Consider the following 14687-nt stretch of genomic DNA (forward strand, 5'->3'; position numbering starts at 1 on the left):
GGGTGTTCTTTTGATAGATTATGTTCTTTTCCTTGGGTAATTATTTCTTATCTACATTTTTTTTAATCCTTCACCAAGGACAGAGAGAGAGAGAGAGAGAGAGAGAGAGAGAGAGAGAGAGAGAGAGAGAGAGAGAGAGAGAAAGAAGAGAAACATTGATCAGCTGCCTGCTGTATGTGCCCTGAGGACTGAACCCGCAACCCAGGTATGTACCCTGATGAGGAATTGAACCAGCAACCTTTTGGTACACAGGATGACACTCAACTAACTAAGCTACTCAGGCTGGGTTCTTAGCTATACTTCAAAAAATTAGACTTTTATTACATGACTAATATATAATGGTACAAAATTTCAACAGTACTGAAATAAAGTAAAAAGAGGCTGCTAGAAACCAAGATGGCGGCATAGGTAAACACCGGAGTTTGCTGCCTCGAACAACCACTTCAAAAATACAACTAAAAGACGAAACAGACATCATCCAGAACCACAGGAAGGCTGGCTGAGTGGAAATTCTACAACTAGAAGGAAAGAGAAAAGCATACCGAGACTCAGAGGAGGAGAGGTGCGGAAGTAAAATACTAAGGTGCGGAGGTGCATGCGGAGTGGGCTGGCGGCTGAGGGTGTGGTTGTCGTTTTCAATCAGGAGGGAGTCTCAGGCTCTGAGCTCCAGTTCCGGGCGAGTCTCTGGGACCCAGACTCATACGGGAGAAGCGGGACTGTCTGGCACCAGTCGGAACTCGAGGGAGCTCTCTCTCTGAGGGGCTTGAGCGATTACTGGGACACTGAGAATCAGAGCCTCTTAGGGCAGGACTGAGAGCAGCAATAACTGCTAGCCTCGCCCTGTTGATCCCAGGGGGACCCGCCCCGCCCAAGCCCTGCAGGGAGGCTTTTGCTGGATAGCCTAAGGCAGAGGCTAGATTAGCACCTCCCTAGAGATCCAGGAGCCAGGAAACCCAGAGGTCAGAGTGGGACCATCCAGTTTGCAGCTCCGTGGAACCATAAAGGGCACACTCAGGGGGCAGACTCAGTGAGCACCAAAGCCCCATTGAAGCAAGTCTTTCCCCGGAGGGGTGTCTCCAGCACAGAAGTTCTCTCACTGCAGACACAGCTGATTCTCACAGCCAATTGGCCTGGAGGTCAATTCCTCCCATTGATAACTACAACAATCAAGGCTTAACTACAACAAGACTGTGCACAAAGCCCACAAGGGGGTGCACCAAGAGTGTCCTCCTCAGGTAATTGGGGAGGCTGAACCACTGGGCCCTAGTGGACACTCAGTACAGAAAACCACTTTATCAACACAGGGAAGCATAAAAAATGCGGAGACAAAGAAAAAGGACACAAATGATAGAAATGGAGGAAAGCAAACCACTGGATATAGAGTTCAAAACCAACACTTTTAAGGTTTTTCAAGAATTTTCTAGAAACTACCGATAAACTTAATGAGAACTACAAGAAATCTAATGAGACCCTCGAGGTTGTAATAAAGGACCAACTAGGAATTAAGCATACACTGACTGAAATAAAGAATATTATACAGACTCCCAACAGCAGACTAGAGGATCCCAAGAATCAAGTCAACGATTTGAAATATGAAGAAGCAAAAAACACCCAACCAAAAAAGCAAAATGAAAAAAGAATCCAAAAATACGAAGATAGTGTAAGGAGCCTCTGGGACAGCTTCAAGCGTACCAACATCAGAATTATAGGGGTGCCAGAAGAAGAGAGAGAACAAGATATTGAAAACCTATTTGAAGTAATAATGACAGAAAACTTCCCCTACCTGGTGAAAGAAATAGACTTACAAGGCCAGGAAGCACAGAGAACCCCAAACAAATAGGAATCCAAAGAGGACCACACCAAGACACATCATAATTAAAATGCCAAGAGCAAAAGACAAAGAGAGAATCTTAAAAGCAGCAAGAGAAAGAAAGTCAGTTACCTACAAGGGAATACCCATACGACTGTCAGCTGATTTCTCAACAGAAACTTTGCAGGCCAGAAGGGAGTGGCAAGAAATATTCAAAGTGATGAATACCAAGAACCTACAACCAAGATTACTTTATCCAGCAAAGCTATCATTCAGAATTGAAGGTCAGATAAAGAGCTTCTCAGATAAGAAAAAGCTAAAGGAGTTCATCACCACCAAACCAGTATTATATGAAATACTGAAAGGTATCCTTTAAGAAGAGGAAGAAGAAGAAAAAGGTAAAGATACAAATTATGAACAACAAATACACATCTATCAACAAGTGAATCTGAAAATCAAGTGAATAATCTGATGAACAGAATGAACTGGTGATTATAGTAGAATCAGGGGCATAGAAAGGGAATGGACTGGCTATTCTTGGGGGGGGGAGGGATGGGGGGATGGGGGAAGAGACTGGACAAAAATCGTGCACCTATGAATGAGGACAGTGGATGGGGAGTGAGGGAGGAGGGTGGGGTGGGAACTGGGTGGAGGGAAGTTATGGGGGAAAAAAAGAGGAACAAATGTAATAATCTGAACAATAAAGATTTAATTAATTAAAAAAAGAGGCTGCTATTCCAACCAACTGCCTATCTATACCTTAATCATTTCCCAAGCATAGACACATAGACATATGAAAACATAAATCCTCTTTATATAAAAAATGAAACTGGCTCATGATATACATACTGTTCTATTTGTATTATTTGCTTTCTCTACAGGGGACATGTTTTAAAGTCGATTACTTTTAGCCCGTCCAGTGGTGCTCAGTGGTTGAGCATCAACCCAGGAACCAAGAGGTCACCAGTTCCATTCCTGGCCAGGGCCCATGCCAGGGTTGCTGGCTTGATCCACAGTCAGGGGCGTGCAGGAGGCAGCCAATCCATGTCTCTCTCTCTCAATGTTTCTATCTCTCCCTTCCTCTCTCTCTAAAATCAATAAAAACATATTAAAAACAAAACATAAAATCAGCTACTAAAACTTTAAAATTAAATTACTTTTAAATTACTTTTTATCAGTTATCTATAATTTAAAATTAAATAGTACTTAAAGATTTAATATAAATAGCAGCTCTTGCTCCACTTCTATCTATTCCACATTCTTCAGTCCCTTTGTCCTTTTTGCTTTCTTTTGATATTTACCTTTCTAAGCAATATTTCTAGTACGTTGTCTTGATTTATCAAGACATACAAGATGAGTATTTGGCTCTCTTAACCTCCCTCCCAAACCAACCAACCACTAGAGTTGTTAGCACCATGTCTGGATAAGCACCATGATTGTCATGTTTCCATTATTATAATTATGTAAATATTCTTTAAAATTTAGAGAGAGAGAGAGAGAGAGAGAGAGAGATTTGTTTCACTTATTTATGCATTCATTGATCGATTTTTGTATGTGCCCTGACTGGGGATCAAACCCAGAACCTTGGTGTATCAGGATGATGCTCTAACCAACTCAGCTACCTGGTCAAGGCAATTCTGTAAACATTTTTAACTGCAAAACCATGTATTATGCTCTGATTATGATTCTCTTCTTGAAAAGCATTTCCTTTTCTCCTAATATTATAATAATCTTGAGTTTTTATTGCTTATGATAGTGTGATGATAGTTTTCTTTCTATCATCGGCTAAACAACCCACTCCAATGGCCTCCAAATATATCATTCCACATTTGACAAACTTATACATAAGCCCACAATTCTAACTTTTCCCCACGGAATCTTGCTCCTGGAGCCCTACATCTGTGGCTCTACTCTGGAAAGAGTCTTCCTGGGACTCCTCTCCTTATCTTGGGCATACCTTTCATCTCTCTCCTATGTTGGATCTATTTTCTGTACCCCATGACTTCCTAATTTTGTATCTATGCTCCCATACTTCCTTTATTCTGTTAATATGGTGGACTGTAGTAATTAACTTTTAATGTTAAACCCACCTGCATTCTGAGATAAACTCTACATGGTCATATTATTTTTACGCTCTTTATATATGCTGGATTCAATTAGCTAATAGGTTAATAATTTTTGCATCTATGTTCATAATGTATATTGATATCTTACTTTCTTAGAATGTCTTTGGCCCATTTTGGTATTTTAGTAACACTGTTCTCATAAAAAATAAAAATAAAAATGGTACTACTACTTTGTTATAAAAAAAAGTAAGTTAAATAAAAAGATGAGCCCTGCGGGGCAGAGAGAAACAGGGGGTGGGTGCGTTCCTCCATTCCTGTGGTGTCATGGAGACCTGGGCAACCACACTCACACCCTGGGGAGGAAACATGAAGGTGGAGGGCGAGGGGCAGAGCAGGATCTGTCCCCAGTGCTGGCATCCCACCAGGTCAGCCCTGGCTCCTGGACTGTCCTGTCCTCCCTGCCTCGCAATCTGGGCCGACAGGAGTCACCGGGTCGATTCCCAGAATTCCAGGGGCAGGACACTGAGGGCAGGACCGGCTGTTGGACAAACAGATCAAAGGCTGCTGATCCTCCTGGGCCTGCTCGGGGGCTCGGCAGCCACCCCCAGGGGCACACAGTGGCCACAGCCCGTGTTCGGGCACCTGGCATCACCTGGCTTCCCGGGGAAGTACCCCCCTGCCCCAAAAAAAGAGATGAGCCCTAGCTAGTGTGGCATCATTGGTTGAGCACTGTCCCATGCACCAAGAGGTTGCTGGTTTGATTCCCCATCAGGGCACATGCTCACCACCTTCCACAACCACACCAAAATTACAACTAAAATACAGAACAACCATCATTTAGAACTGCCTGAAATCTGGCTGAATGGAAGTCCTACAACTAGAGAAGTAAAGAAAGTACATCAAGACTGGTAGGCGGGGTGGAGGCATAGAATGGGATGGTCCAACATCCACATGTGGTGTTTATTTTTTTCAATCCAAGGGATATCTCGGCTACAGAGGCCTCCTGTGAGAAGCAAGGGGTCCCAGGATCACACCAGACCCCCAGCTCAGGGTTCCAGAGCTGGGGAAGAGAAGTCCCTGTAACTTCAGGCTGTAAAATTCAGTAGGGATTATGGCTGAGTGGCATGGAGGTAGCTGGAGTCGAGGCAGTTCTTACATGGTTCCCCTTCCTCTGAGCTCCAGCGCTGGGTGGCAACTTTGGGGGATCCAGGGACATACAGGGAGGAACTGGATTGTCTGGCATCAGGGCAGGAACTCAGGGGCAGCTTTCTCCCAGATGGAAGTGTTCACAGGGGTCACTGTTCCTGTGCTGGGGCCTCCACTGTTGCAGAGCTGACCGGCAGCCATATCTGAGTTTCCATCAGTGTGGCCCACACTGTTCCTCCACCCTAGTGATTCCCTGAGACCCCACCCCACCCAATTTGCAGCTCTATCCAAGCTGTTTGCAGATATGAATGGCCTGTCCTAGCCCAGGCTTCAGATTTTTCTAAAATCTCTCAAACAAGCATCAGCTGGCATCAGCATACCCCATACCTATCAATAAGAAGCCCAAGACTGGCACTAGCACCAGCCTGCCTTGCTTCACAACTTGGCCTCTCCTGGGCACTTCCACACCCAACGTAAGTAACAGCCATCTTCAGATCACTCTGTAGCTCCTGCCGGGTGGTTCCAGGCAGTGGCTGAGTTTGCACCTCCCAGGAGGCCCCAGAGCCAGTGCACCCAGGGGATGGCTTCAGACCACACCAGATTACAACTCTACACATCTCAAGGGGCAGACTCAGACTCAGTGAGCAACAAAGCAAGTCCTGCTCCATAGCGGTGTGTCCTGCACAGCAGTTCTTCTACTGTAGTCTCAGCTGGTTCTCACAGCCAGTTGGCTAAAAGGTCAAGTCCTCCCAGTGATGCCAATAACAATCAGGGCTCAAATACAGGACTGTGCACACAGCCCACACAGGGGTGCACCTAGAGTGCGCAGTTCAGGTGACTGGAGAGGCTCGGCCACTGGGCCCAACAAGATACCTACTACACAAGGTATCTCCATCAAATCCAGGAGACACAGCCTCTCTACCTAATATATAGAAACAAACACAGGGAAGCAGCCAAAATGCAGAGACAAAGAGGCATGTCACAAATGAAAGAAATGGAAGCAAGCAAACTACTGGATTACAGAGTTCAAAACCATGGTTATCAGGGTACTCAAGGATCTTCATGAAAATTTCAAGGATCTTAATGAGAATGTCAAAGGCATGAAAAGGACCAGTCAGAAATTAAGCATACACTAACTGAAATAAAGAACAGTTTACAAGGGTTCTTTTGTAGAGTAGAGGATGCTGAGAATGAAATCAGCAATTTGGAATATAAGAAAGCAAAAAAACACCCAATTAGAAGAGCAAAAAGAAAATGGAATCCAAAAATCTGAAGATAGTGTAAGGAGCTCTGGGACAACTTCAAGCGTACCAACATTCTCACTATGGGGGTGCCAGAAGAAGAGAGAGAGCAAGATATTAAAAACCTATTTGAGAAATAATGACAGAAAACTTCCCCTACCTGGTGAAAGAAATAGACTTATAAGTCCAGGAAGCCCAGAGAGACCCAAACAAGAGGAAACCAAAGAGGCCCACACCAAGACACATCATAATGAAAATGCCAAAGGTTAAAGATAGAGAATCTTAACACATTGTTTGTGGGTAGTTTTTATCGCGCGCTAACAGGTGGCGTGGGCCATTTTTGCTAATTTTTTGCGCAAATGGCAATGTTCAGTAAAATTACGATAACTTTAGTTTACGTATTTATACATTACCCGCATTCTACCGCTAATCTATAAAAAACGTAATAATACGTGTCCCGCGCTCTACTACACTGGTAGAGCGTATAAATATGTAAAACGTATAAATACGTTTCCCGCATACAATGTGTTAAAAGCAGCAAGAGAAAAGCAGTTAGCTACCTACAAGGGTGCGCCCATCTGACTGTCAGCTGACTTCTCAACAGAAACTTCGTAGGCCAGAAGGAAGTGGCAAGAAATATTCAAAGTGATGAATAGCAAGGAACTACAAAACCAAGATTAGTCTACTTAGCAAAGCTATCTTTTAGAATTGAAAGTCAGATAAAGAGCTACACAGACAAGAAAAAGCTAAAGGAGTTCATCACCACAAAACCAGTATTACATGAAATGTTTAAGGGTATTCTTTAAAAAGAGGAAGAAAGAAGAAGGAAAAGGAGGAGGAGGAGGAGGACGACGACAGGGAAGAGGAGGAGGGAGAGGAAGGAAAAGGAGGAGGAAGAGAAGGGAGAGGAGGAGTAAAAGGAATAGGCAAAGGAGGAGGAGGAGGGTAGCGAGGAGGAGAAAGAGTAGGATAAAAGATATGAACAATAAAATGGCAACACATATCCTATCAACAATTGAATCTAAAAATCAAAATAAATGAAGAAATCTAATGAACAAAATAAACTGAATAAATTAGAATTAGAGGCATGGAAACATGGAATAGACTGACAAATCTCAGAGGGAAGGGGGGCAGTAAGGGGTCGGGAAGAGATTAACCAAAGATCTTATATGTATATATGCATTACCTATGGACACAGATAAAATGGTGGTGAAGGCCTGGGGCAGGGTGGGAGCCAGGTGGAGGGGGAAAAGAATAGGGGACATCTATAATACTCTCAACAATAAAGATTAAAAAATAATAATTTTTTTAAAAAGATGAAACACTGCCATTTGCAACAGGTGTTATGCTAAGTGAAATAAGTTAGATGGAAAAGGACAAAAATTAGCACTCGCTTCGGCAGCACATACACTAAAACTGGAACAATACAGAGATTGGCATGGCCCTGTGCAAGGATGACATGCAAATTCGTGAAGTGTTTCATATTTAAAAGAGAAAAAAAAGGCCCTAGCCGGTTTGGCTCGGTGGATAGAGCGTCAGCCTGCAGACTGAAGGGTCCCAGGTTCGATTCTGGTCAAGGGCACATGCCCGGGTTGTGGGCTCGATCCCCAGTGGGGGGGCGTGCAGGAGGCAGCCAATCAATGATTCTCTCTCATCATTGATGTTTCTATCTCTCCCTCTTCCTTCCTCTCTGAAATTAATAAAAATATTTTTTAAAAAAAAGGACAAAAATCATATATGGACTATTAAAAAAATAAACAAACAAAAACCAAAAAAACCCTCATAGATATGGATAACTGATTGGTGGTTACCAGAGAAGAGGAAATGGGTAAAGGAAGCCAACTGTATGGTAACGGATGGACATGATACTTATTTTCTTTTTTGAACTTCAAAACTAGGCCCTTTATTGTTAGGTTCAGGCACACTGTGAAGTGCCAGAGGAAAGTGGGTCAGCAGGAGACAGGAGAAGGGCTACAGGCAGTGTCGACCATTTTCCTAAGGGGAGGAGAATCGGCCACAGAACAGAATACCGTTGGTTTTGCTGTGCTGCATAAAGAAAAGAAAGGGGTGGTCAGCACAGAACCTGGGCGTGATTCTTGCACATAGAAGGAGCATGATGCCGGCAGTGGCGGCCGCAGCCTCTGTGCCTTCCCCATTGACCTCCACAAAGGACAGACACAGGTCTCTCCCTGACGACATTCCAGAGAAGCCTTGTCCTGCTCAAAGGCATCGGTCATGCCCATAGAGTAAAGGACATCCTTCATGTCGTAATTCTCATCCAGTTTGAAATCTAGGGAGGCACACTTCCACCTCTTCTTCATCCATCATATCTGGCCTGATCCATTCTACGAATTTCTCATAGGTGAGCTGCTTTTCCACCGTTTCCAGGTCGACATATTCATCAGGAAGCATGATGATCATGTTTAGCTCTTTGCCGACGTACGGCAGCACCAGAATTTTGGTGAATATTTCTCCGACATAGGTCATATTAAAGGTAGATTTTTTAAACATCATTTGCAAAGGTTTCTGCTCATTCTTGCTAACTTTAAATGGTCTCTCCTGGGTTTGGTGCTTGCTAAACTGGCTGTCCCAGTTTCCTTTGAAGTAGATGGCATTCACAAGAACCAGAGGAGTACTTTGATTAACTGAATTTGGAGGCAGCAACTCTGTAATTTTACCTTCTGTCTTGTTAGCTACCCAGATGTTGATGTTTTCTAGCCTCCTCTGCAGCTTTGAAGAAGTCAAGCTCTTCCATCTCTGCTTGGTAGAATTTGAGGCAGGAATCTTTGAAAGATAAGTTGAAATCAAAGGACTTTTCTCCGAAGAGCCTGTTGGCAGTTCTAAGCAAGTACTGCGTGCCAGCCCTGTTAACCTCAGCGAGGAGCGTCTAGAAGCCCTGGTGGACATCACTTCTGCCACCACTTTTACTGAAATAAAGTGCCTGGACTATCTGGGCCGCAGTGTCTCCACCTGCCCCCATGGCCAGGGCAGAGGAGATGCTGAATGGCGAGAAAAATGTTTTTTGATTTGTCTTCACCCAGCTTTTTCAAAAGATTTATGGCAAAAGTGTCATTTGCTTCGGACAGAGTATCCATGATAGTGAGTCGGCCTCCCGGGGGTTCTCGGGCCGGAGTGTTGGCAGCAGCACGAAGCGGAGCAGCCGCTGGGCTTCAAATAGCGGCAGCCGACATGATACTTTTTTTTTAACTTATTTTATTGATTTTTTACAGAGAGGAAGAGAGGAATGGAGAGTTAGAAACATTGATCAGCTGCCTCCCGTACACCCCCCACTGGGAATGTGCCTGCAACTAAGGTACATGCCCTTGACCGGAATCAAACCTGGCACTCTGCAGTCCACAGGCCGACGCTCTATTCACCGAGCCAAACCGGTTAGGGCGACATGATACTTTTGATGGTGAGCATGCTATAGTATAGATATCGAGTATAATATTGTACACTTGAAACTTATGTTATAAACCAATGTTACCTCAATTGTAAAAAAAGATTGAGAAGTATTCCCTTTTCCGTTTTCTAAAAGTCTGTGTAGAATTAAAGCTTTTTCTTCCTTAAATGTATGTTAGAACTCACCAATGAAGCCATCTGAACCTTAGAGTTTTCTTTTGTAGAAAGATTTTTGATAATACATTTCTTTGATATAAAGCTATTCAGATTTTCTATTTCATCTATATCAGTTTTAGTAGGCTATATTTTTCAAGGAATGCATTGACTTCATGTAATTTATTGGTTTAAAGTTGTCCATAATATTCCGTATTATCCTTTTAATGTCTGTAAGATCTGTAACAACATTCCCCATTTCATTTCTGATAAGGATAATTTGTGTTTTCTCTTTTCATCCAGTTTTGCTAGAAGTTTAACTTAATCTTCTCAAAGAACCAACTTTTGGCTTTGTTAACACATGATGGACCAGAGTTTTATTGCTAGCTTTACATACTGGCCAGATAAGTTTCTATTGAATGAGTACAAAAAAAACATCCTATATCAGGGGTGGGCAAACTTTTTGACTCGAGGGCCACAATAGGTTCTTAAACTGGACTGGAGGGCCGGAACAAAAGCATGGATGGAGTGTTTGTGTGAACTAATATAAATTCAAAGTAAACATCATTACATAAAAGGGTACGGTCTTTTTTTTTTTTTTTTTAGTTTTATTCATTTCAAACAGGCCAGATCCGGCCTGCGGGCCGTAGTTTGCCCACGGCTGTCCTATATAATAAAAGGGCAATATGCAAATTGACCCTAACAGCAGAACGACTGGGAATGACTGGTCACTATAACACACACTGACCACCAGGGGGCAGATGCTCAATGCAGGAGCTGCCCCCTGGTGGTCAGTACACTCCCACAGGGGGAGCTCTGCTCATCCACAAGCCAGGCTGATGGCTGCCAGCACAGCAGTGGTGGCGGGAGCCTCTCCCGCCTCCTCAGCAGCACTAAGGATGTCCAACTGCAGCTTAGGTCTGCTCCCTGCTGGTAAGTGGACATCCCCCAAGGGCTGCCGGGCTGCCAGAGGGATGTCTGACTGCCAGCTTGGGCCCGATCCCCCACGGAGCAGGCCTAAGCCAGAAGGTGGACATCCTCCAAGAGGTCCCACACTGCAAGAGGGCATAGGTTGGGCTGAGGGACTCCCCCAAGTGCACAAATTTTTGTGCACCGGACCTCTAGTTTTACATAAATGTTAAAGGCACCCTTTAAAATTAAATACCCATTGCATTTTGAAGTTATTTATTACATGTTCTTACAAGCTAATATCTTTTTAAAGTATACTTTGTAAAACACTGTGTAATATGAAGTGAAAATTCTCGGGATCCATCCGCAATGTGTTAACTCTGATTTTTGCTCTTTTAATATTTCCTTTCTTCTACTTACTTTGGATTTAATTTGTTTATATTTCCCTTGCTTCCTTTTCCTTTCAAATACATAAATATATTGGGGGGCCCCAGCTGGCACCCACCTTGGCTGGCCTGGGGCCTACAGGCTGGGGGCAGCTCCTGCATTGAGTGTCTGCCCCCTGGTGATCAGTGCATGTCATAGCGACAGTTTGATCAAGTGGCATATTAAGCTTTTATTTTATAGAATTTCTATGGTGATTCAATCTTTAAAGAAATTCCTAAATCTTTTTTAGTGAACATTTTTTAGGAGAATCAGTAAAGTTTACCCAGAAGGAAAGTATGCATATAAATCTAGAGAGTGATGATAAGGATGTTGAAAGTCTAACATTGCTGTTACATAACTCTTGGATTTTTCATTCCATCCCAAGCTGGGTGTGTGTTTATTCTAAGGTTGCTTGGATTTTAAAAATCCTCAGTTCCTGTTTTGGATACTATGTTATAATTACAAGTGACTCATTCATCCATACTCAAGTTTCTGGATGCAAATGAAAGTATGACTTCAGTTAATTTTAATGCTTTGACTGCATACACTGTCAAGATGGAATCTTCTTGTTACTAAGTATTTCAATTAATGTAATGAATAATTTTTCTTTAGTTACTGCTTACACTATCTTTTTATATTTACCTTTGGAAATCCAACACCCCCCCCCCCTTGCATAATTCATTCTGAGTCCTAATTTTTAAATACCGAAAGTTACTGCATATGTATTTTATTTTCTTTATCCTTATTGTGAATAGTACCAAAAATCATATCCATCATAAAACTGCTTTAAGAGAGTTTTTTTAAAAAGGAATGATTGTGATATGAATTTTTCAAAATCAATCCAAGTCAAGATATACCTAGTTAAATATAATACAACCAAATGAATGTCTGTATATTTTAGAGAACATAATAAAACATTTTTCCTAATTCATCTTTGAAATCATAAGTAACAATGGCATTATCAAATTCAGTCAGCTAGCCCTGGCAGGTGTGGCTCTGTGGTTGGAGTGTCAGCCCATGCACCAAAGGGCCTCAATTCCTGGTGAAGGGCACATACCTGGTACCTGGGTTGCAGGTTGATCCCAGCTGGCTGTGTCTGGGCACATTCCAGAGGCAACCAATCAATGTGTCTCCCACATAAATCTCTCTCTCTCTCTCTCTCTCTCTCTCTCTCTCTCTCTCCCTCCCCCCACTCCCTCCCTCCCTTTAAAAAAAAAACAATGGAAAAAAATATCTTTGAATGAAGATTAACAACAACACCAAAAAGAAACAAATTAAGTCAACTAGTAGGAAACAATTGAATACATTTTACATTAGCACCAGGTTAGTTGGGGGGCGGGGGAGGGGGTTGTGGGGAGTGGGGAGGCTTTTGATTTTTAAATGCCAAATGGAAAGCTACTTAAGTTCATGAGTCAAGAGATGATATAATTCAATGGAATGAAAGATAACTTTTGCTTCTAACAATTTTCTCTTTAAAAAATAAGTAAAATTTAAAAAATCATCTCAATATATATTTTTTAAAACCCAACATTTTGCCATAAGACAAATTTATATAATTAAACACTTCAAAACATAATATGGCATGTATTATTTTTTCACAGGGCATCAGCTACTAATATATATAGATCACTTTATTAAAACAATAGAAATTGTATGAAAATCAGCACAATACTTCATTTATTTATTGTATAAGTTTGGCAAACAGCACAAAAATCCAGCAACATTTTGAACACATAAAAAAGTCAAATGTTGAACAGTACTGGGGAATTTTTTTTTTTTTTACATAATTACTAATGAGACATCGATTCTGCAAAGCTAGCAAACTGAGGGTGCTTGGCTTCTGAACATATACCACAAAAACACATCAAAAAACAATATAATTTACCTTTACAAAAATTACAGCCAAGCAATAGGAAAGAAGGATGCTAATAATGAAGATACGAACACATATGTGCACTACATATATCTCATACACTGAAATGCTACATACATCTTGTACCCTGAAATGCCATGTGTAAAGAGCCAAGCAGAGTAAATTTAGGCTCATCACTGAGGTTAGGAATTATTTGAGAAGAATTTAATGCTTTTATGTAACATACACAATTCTATTATAGCAGTTCCTAGATCATAACAACGTATTCTGTTATATATCTGAGAAGTTCAGTCTTCTTTGTTGGCAGTATAAAATTTCTGACCAGTATCAAAATTCTGGTAAAACACAAATTAAAGGCATTTTCTAGTGTATGCAAATGTTATAGGGGGCATCAATGAATGTGAGAGAAAATCTTAGATTGCACACTAAGTTTCTGCTGAGCTTTGTCAAACCAAACAGCTCAACTATAAGGCAAGAAAAAATAACCCCCTACAACAGATCAGTGAGTCTTACCAAGTAAAGATAGGAATTCAATCTTAGGGAAAAACTCTCTACATAAACAGATCTAAAATAGCTGGAATTAAAATGAACACCTAGAAATTACCCAACATCGTGACACTCAGTCACTGGTTCAGAAGCCTGACAATCTGTTGGTATATTTTATCAAATTAACTTTTTGGAATCAGCACCAGTCCCCAAAACCTCAAATTATAATATTTAATCTTCATTAAAAATACATCCTTTTGTGCTATATAAATACAACTACAATCAAATTAAAGACAGCTGAATTTAGTCAACTTATATATTTTTGTGTAGACTGGGTAGCAACTTAAATTATTATTTATTTACTTGTGCTTCTGTTTTGGGGCACTTTGATTGAAGAGAAATTCATTTCACAGGATTACATCTTGCTAAAGCATTCCTTAGCATTGGTCCAAACTTGAATTCCCTTAGAAGCAAACACAAAAAGAACTTTAAACTGTGAATTTGAAAGGATCCTGAAAGCCCACGTATTTGGCTTCCTGGTATGCTATGTTTTGCTTTTTGGAATAATTAACAAGTCCAGCAACTATGACACTTTCTGGTAATAGCTAATATAAGTGAATGTCTAAAAAAAGTAGGAAAATCATTTGTATGAGCCTCTCTTAAAAATGCAGACAGAACTCCTACAACTTCTTTTTCAAAACTGAGTTTTTAAGGTTCAAAACATAAACTCATTTACTCATATCACATATCCTTATCATTTCTATTTATAAACCAAACACGTTTTCATTCAGTTTTTCTATATAATATTTGAAAAAAAGACTAACATCTTATTAGTCTAACAATTAAATATAAATTAATGAATTATTAAATTATTACTCTATTAACTGATGTTTTGATAGAAACCAATTATGTACTAAATTACTGAATCTCTCTCAATGGTTCTGGCAAGCTACTAAGTACAAAGCTAATCTGTACTAATAATAGAGGAATGTGCAAATTGTCCAGGACGCCGTCACAATAATGACCAATCAGCAGGCTGAATGCACAGCGGTGCAGGTGGGCGGGGACTTGCAGCATCAGGGACAGGACCTGATCAGCAGCCACAGCGGCTGCTGCGAGACCCAGAGAGAGAGAGGCAGGGCCTGATCAACAGCCCCCATGGCTGCTGCAAGGGC

At 41.4% G+C, this 14687-nt stretch overlaps 1 protein-coding gene, 1 non-coding gene and 1 pseudogene across 6 annotated transcripts in view; 1 reads left to right on the forward strand and 2 right to left on the reverse strand.

The window, feature by feature from the left end:
• Window positions 1-7649: 7649 nt before the first annotated feature.
• LOC118677887 lies at window positions 7650-7752 on the forward strand. The gene has a single exon (XR_004974606.1). It is a non-coding gene; the product is annotated as a U6 spliceosomal RNA (small nuclear RNA).
• A 347-nt stretch (window positions 7753-8099) lies between these two features.
• On the reverse strand, window positions 8100-10297 carry LOC118677337 (annotated as a pseudogene).
• A 2505-nt stretch (window positions 10298-12802) lies between these two features.
• Window positions 12803-14687, reverse strand: part of SNX4 (sorting nexin 4) — a 78044-nt gene continuing 76159 nt past the window's right edge. For 4 of the 5 annotated variants that reach the window (XM_036348610.1, XM_036348608.1, XM_036348607.1 and 1 more), the window contains one exon: window positions 12803-13975. In XM_036348610.1, the coding sequence (XP_036204503.1) occupies window positions 13928-13975 (48 nt within the window). In that variant the 3' untranslated portion in view covers window positions 12803-13927. The remainder of the gene's footprint in view (window positions 13976-14687) is intronic. The other variant, XR_004973936.1, reaches the window with a different exon arrangement.

This window comes from Myotis myotis, unplaced genomic scaffold, assembly GCF_014108235.1.
Source record: "Myotis myotis isolate mMyoMyo1 unplaced genomic scaffold, mMyoMyo1.p scaffold_m19_p_2, whole genome shotgun sequence".
NCBI lineage: Eukaryota > Metazoa > Chordata > Mammalia > Chiroptera > Vespertilionidae > Myotis > Myotis myotis.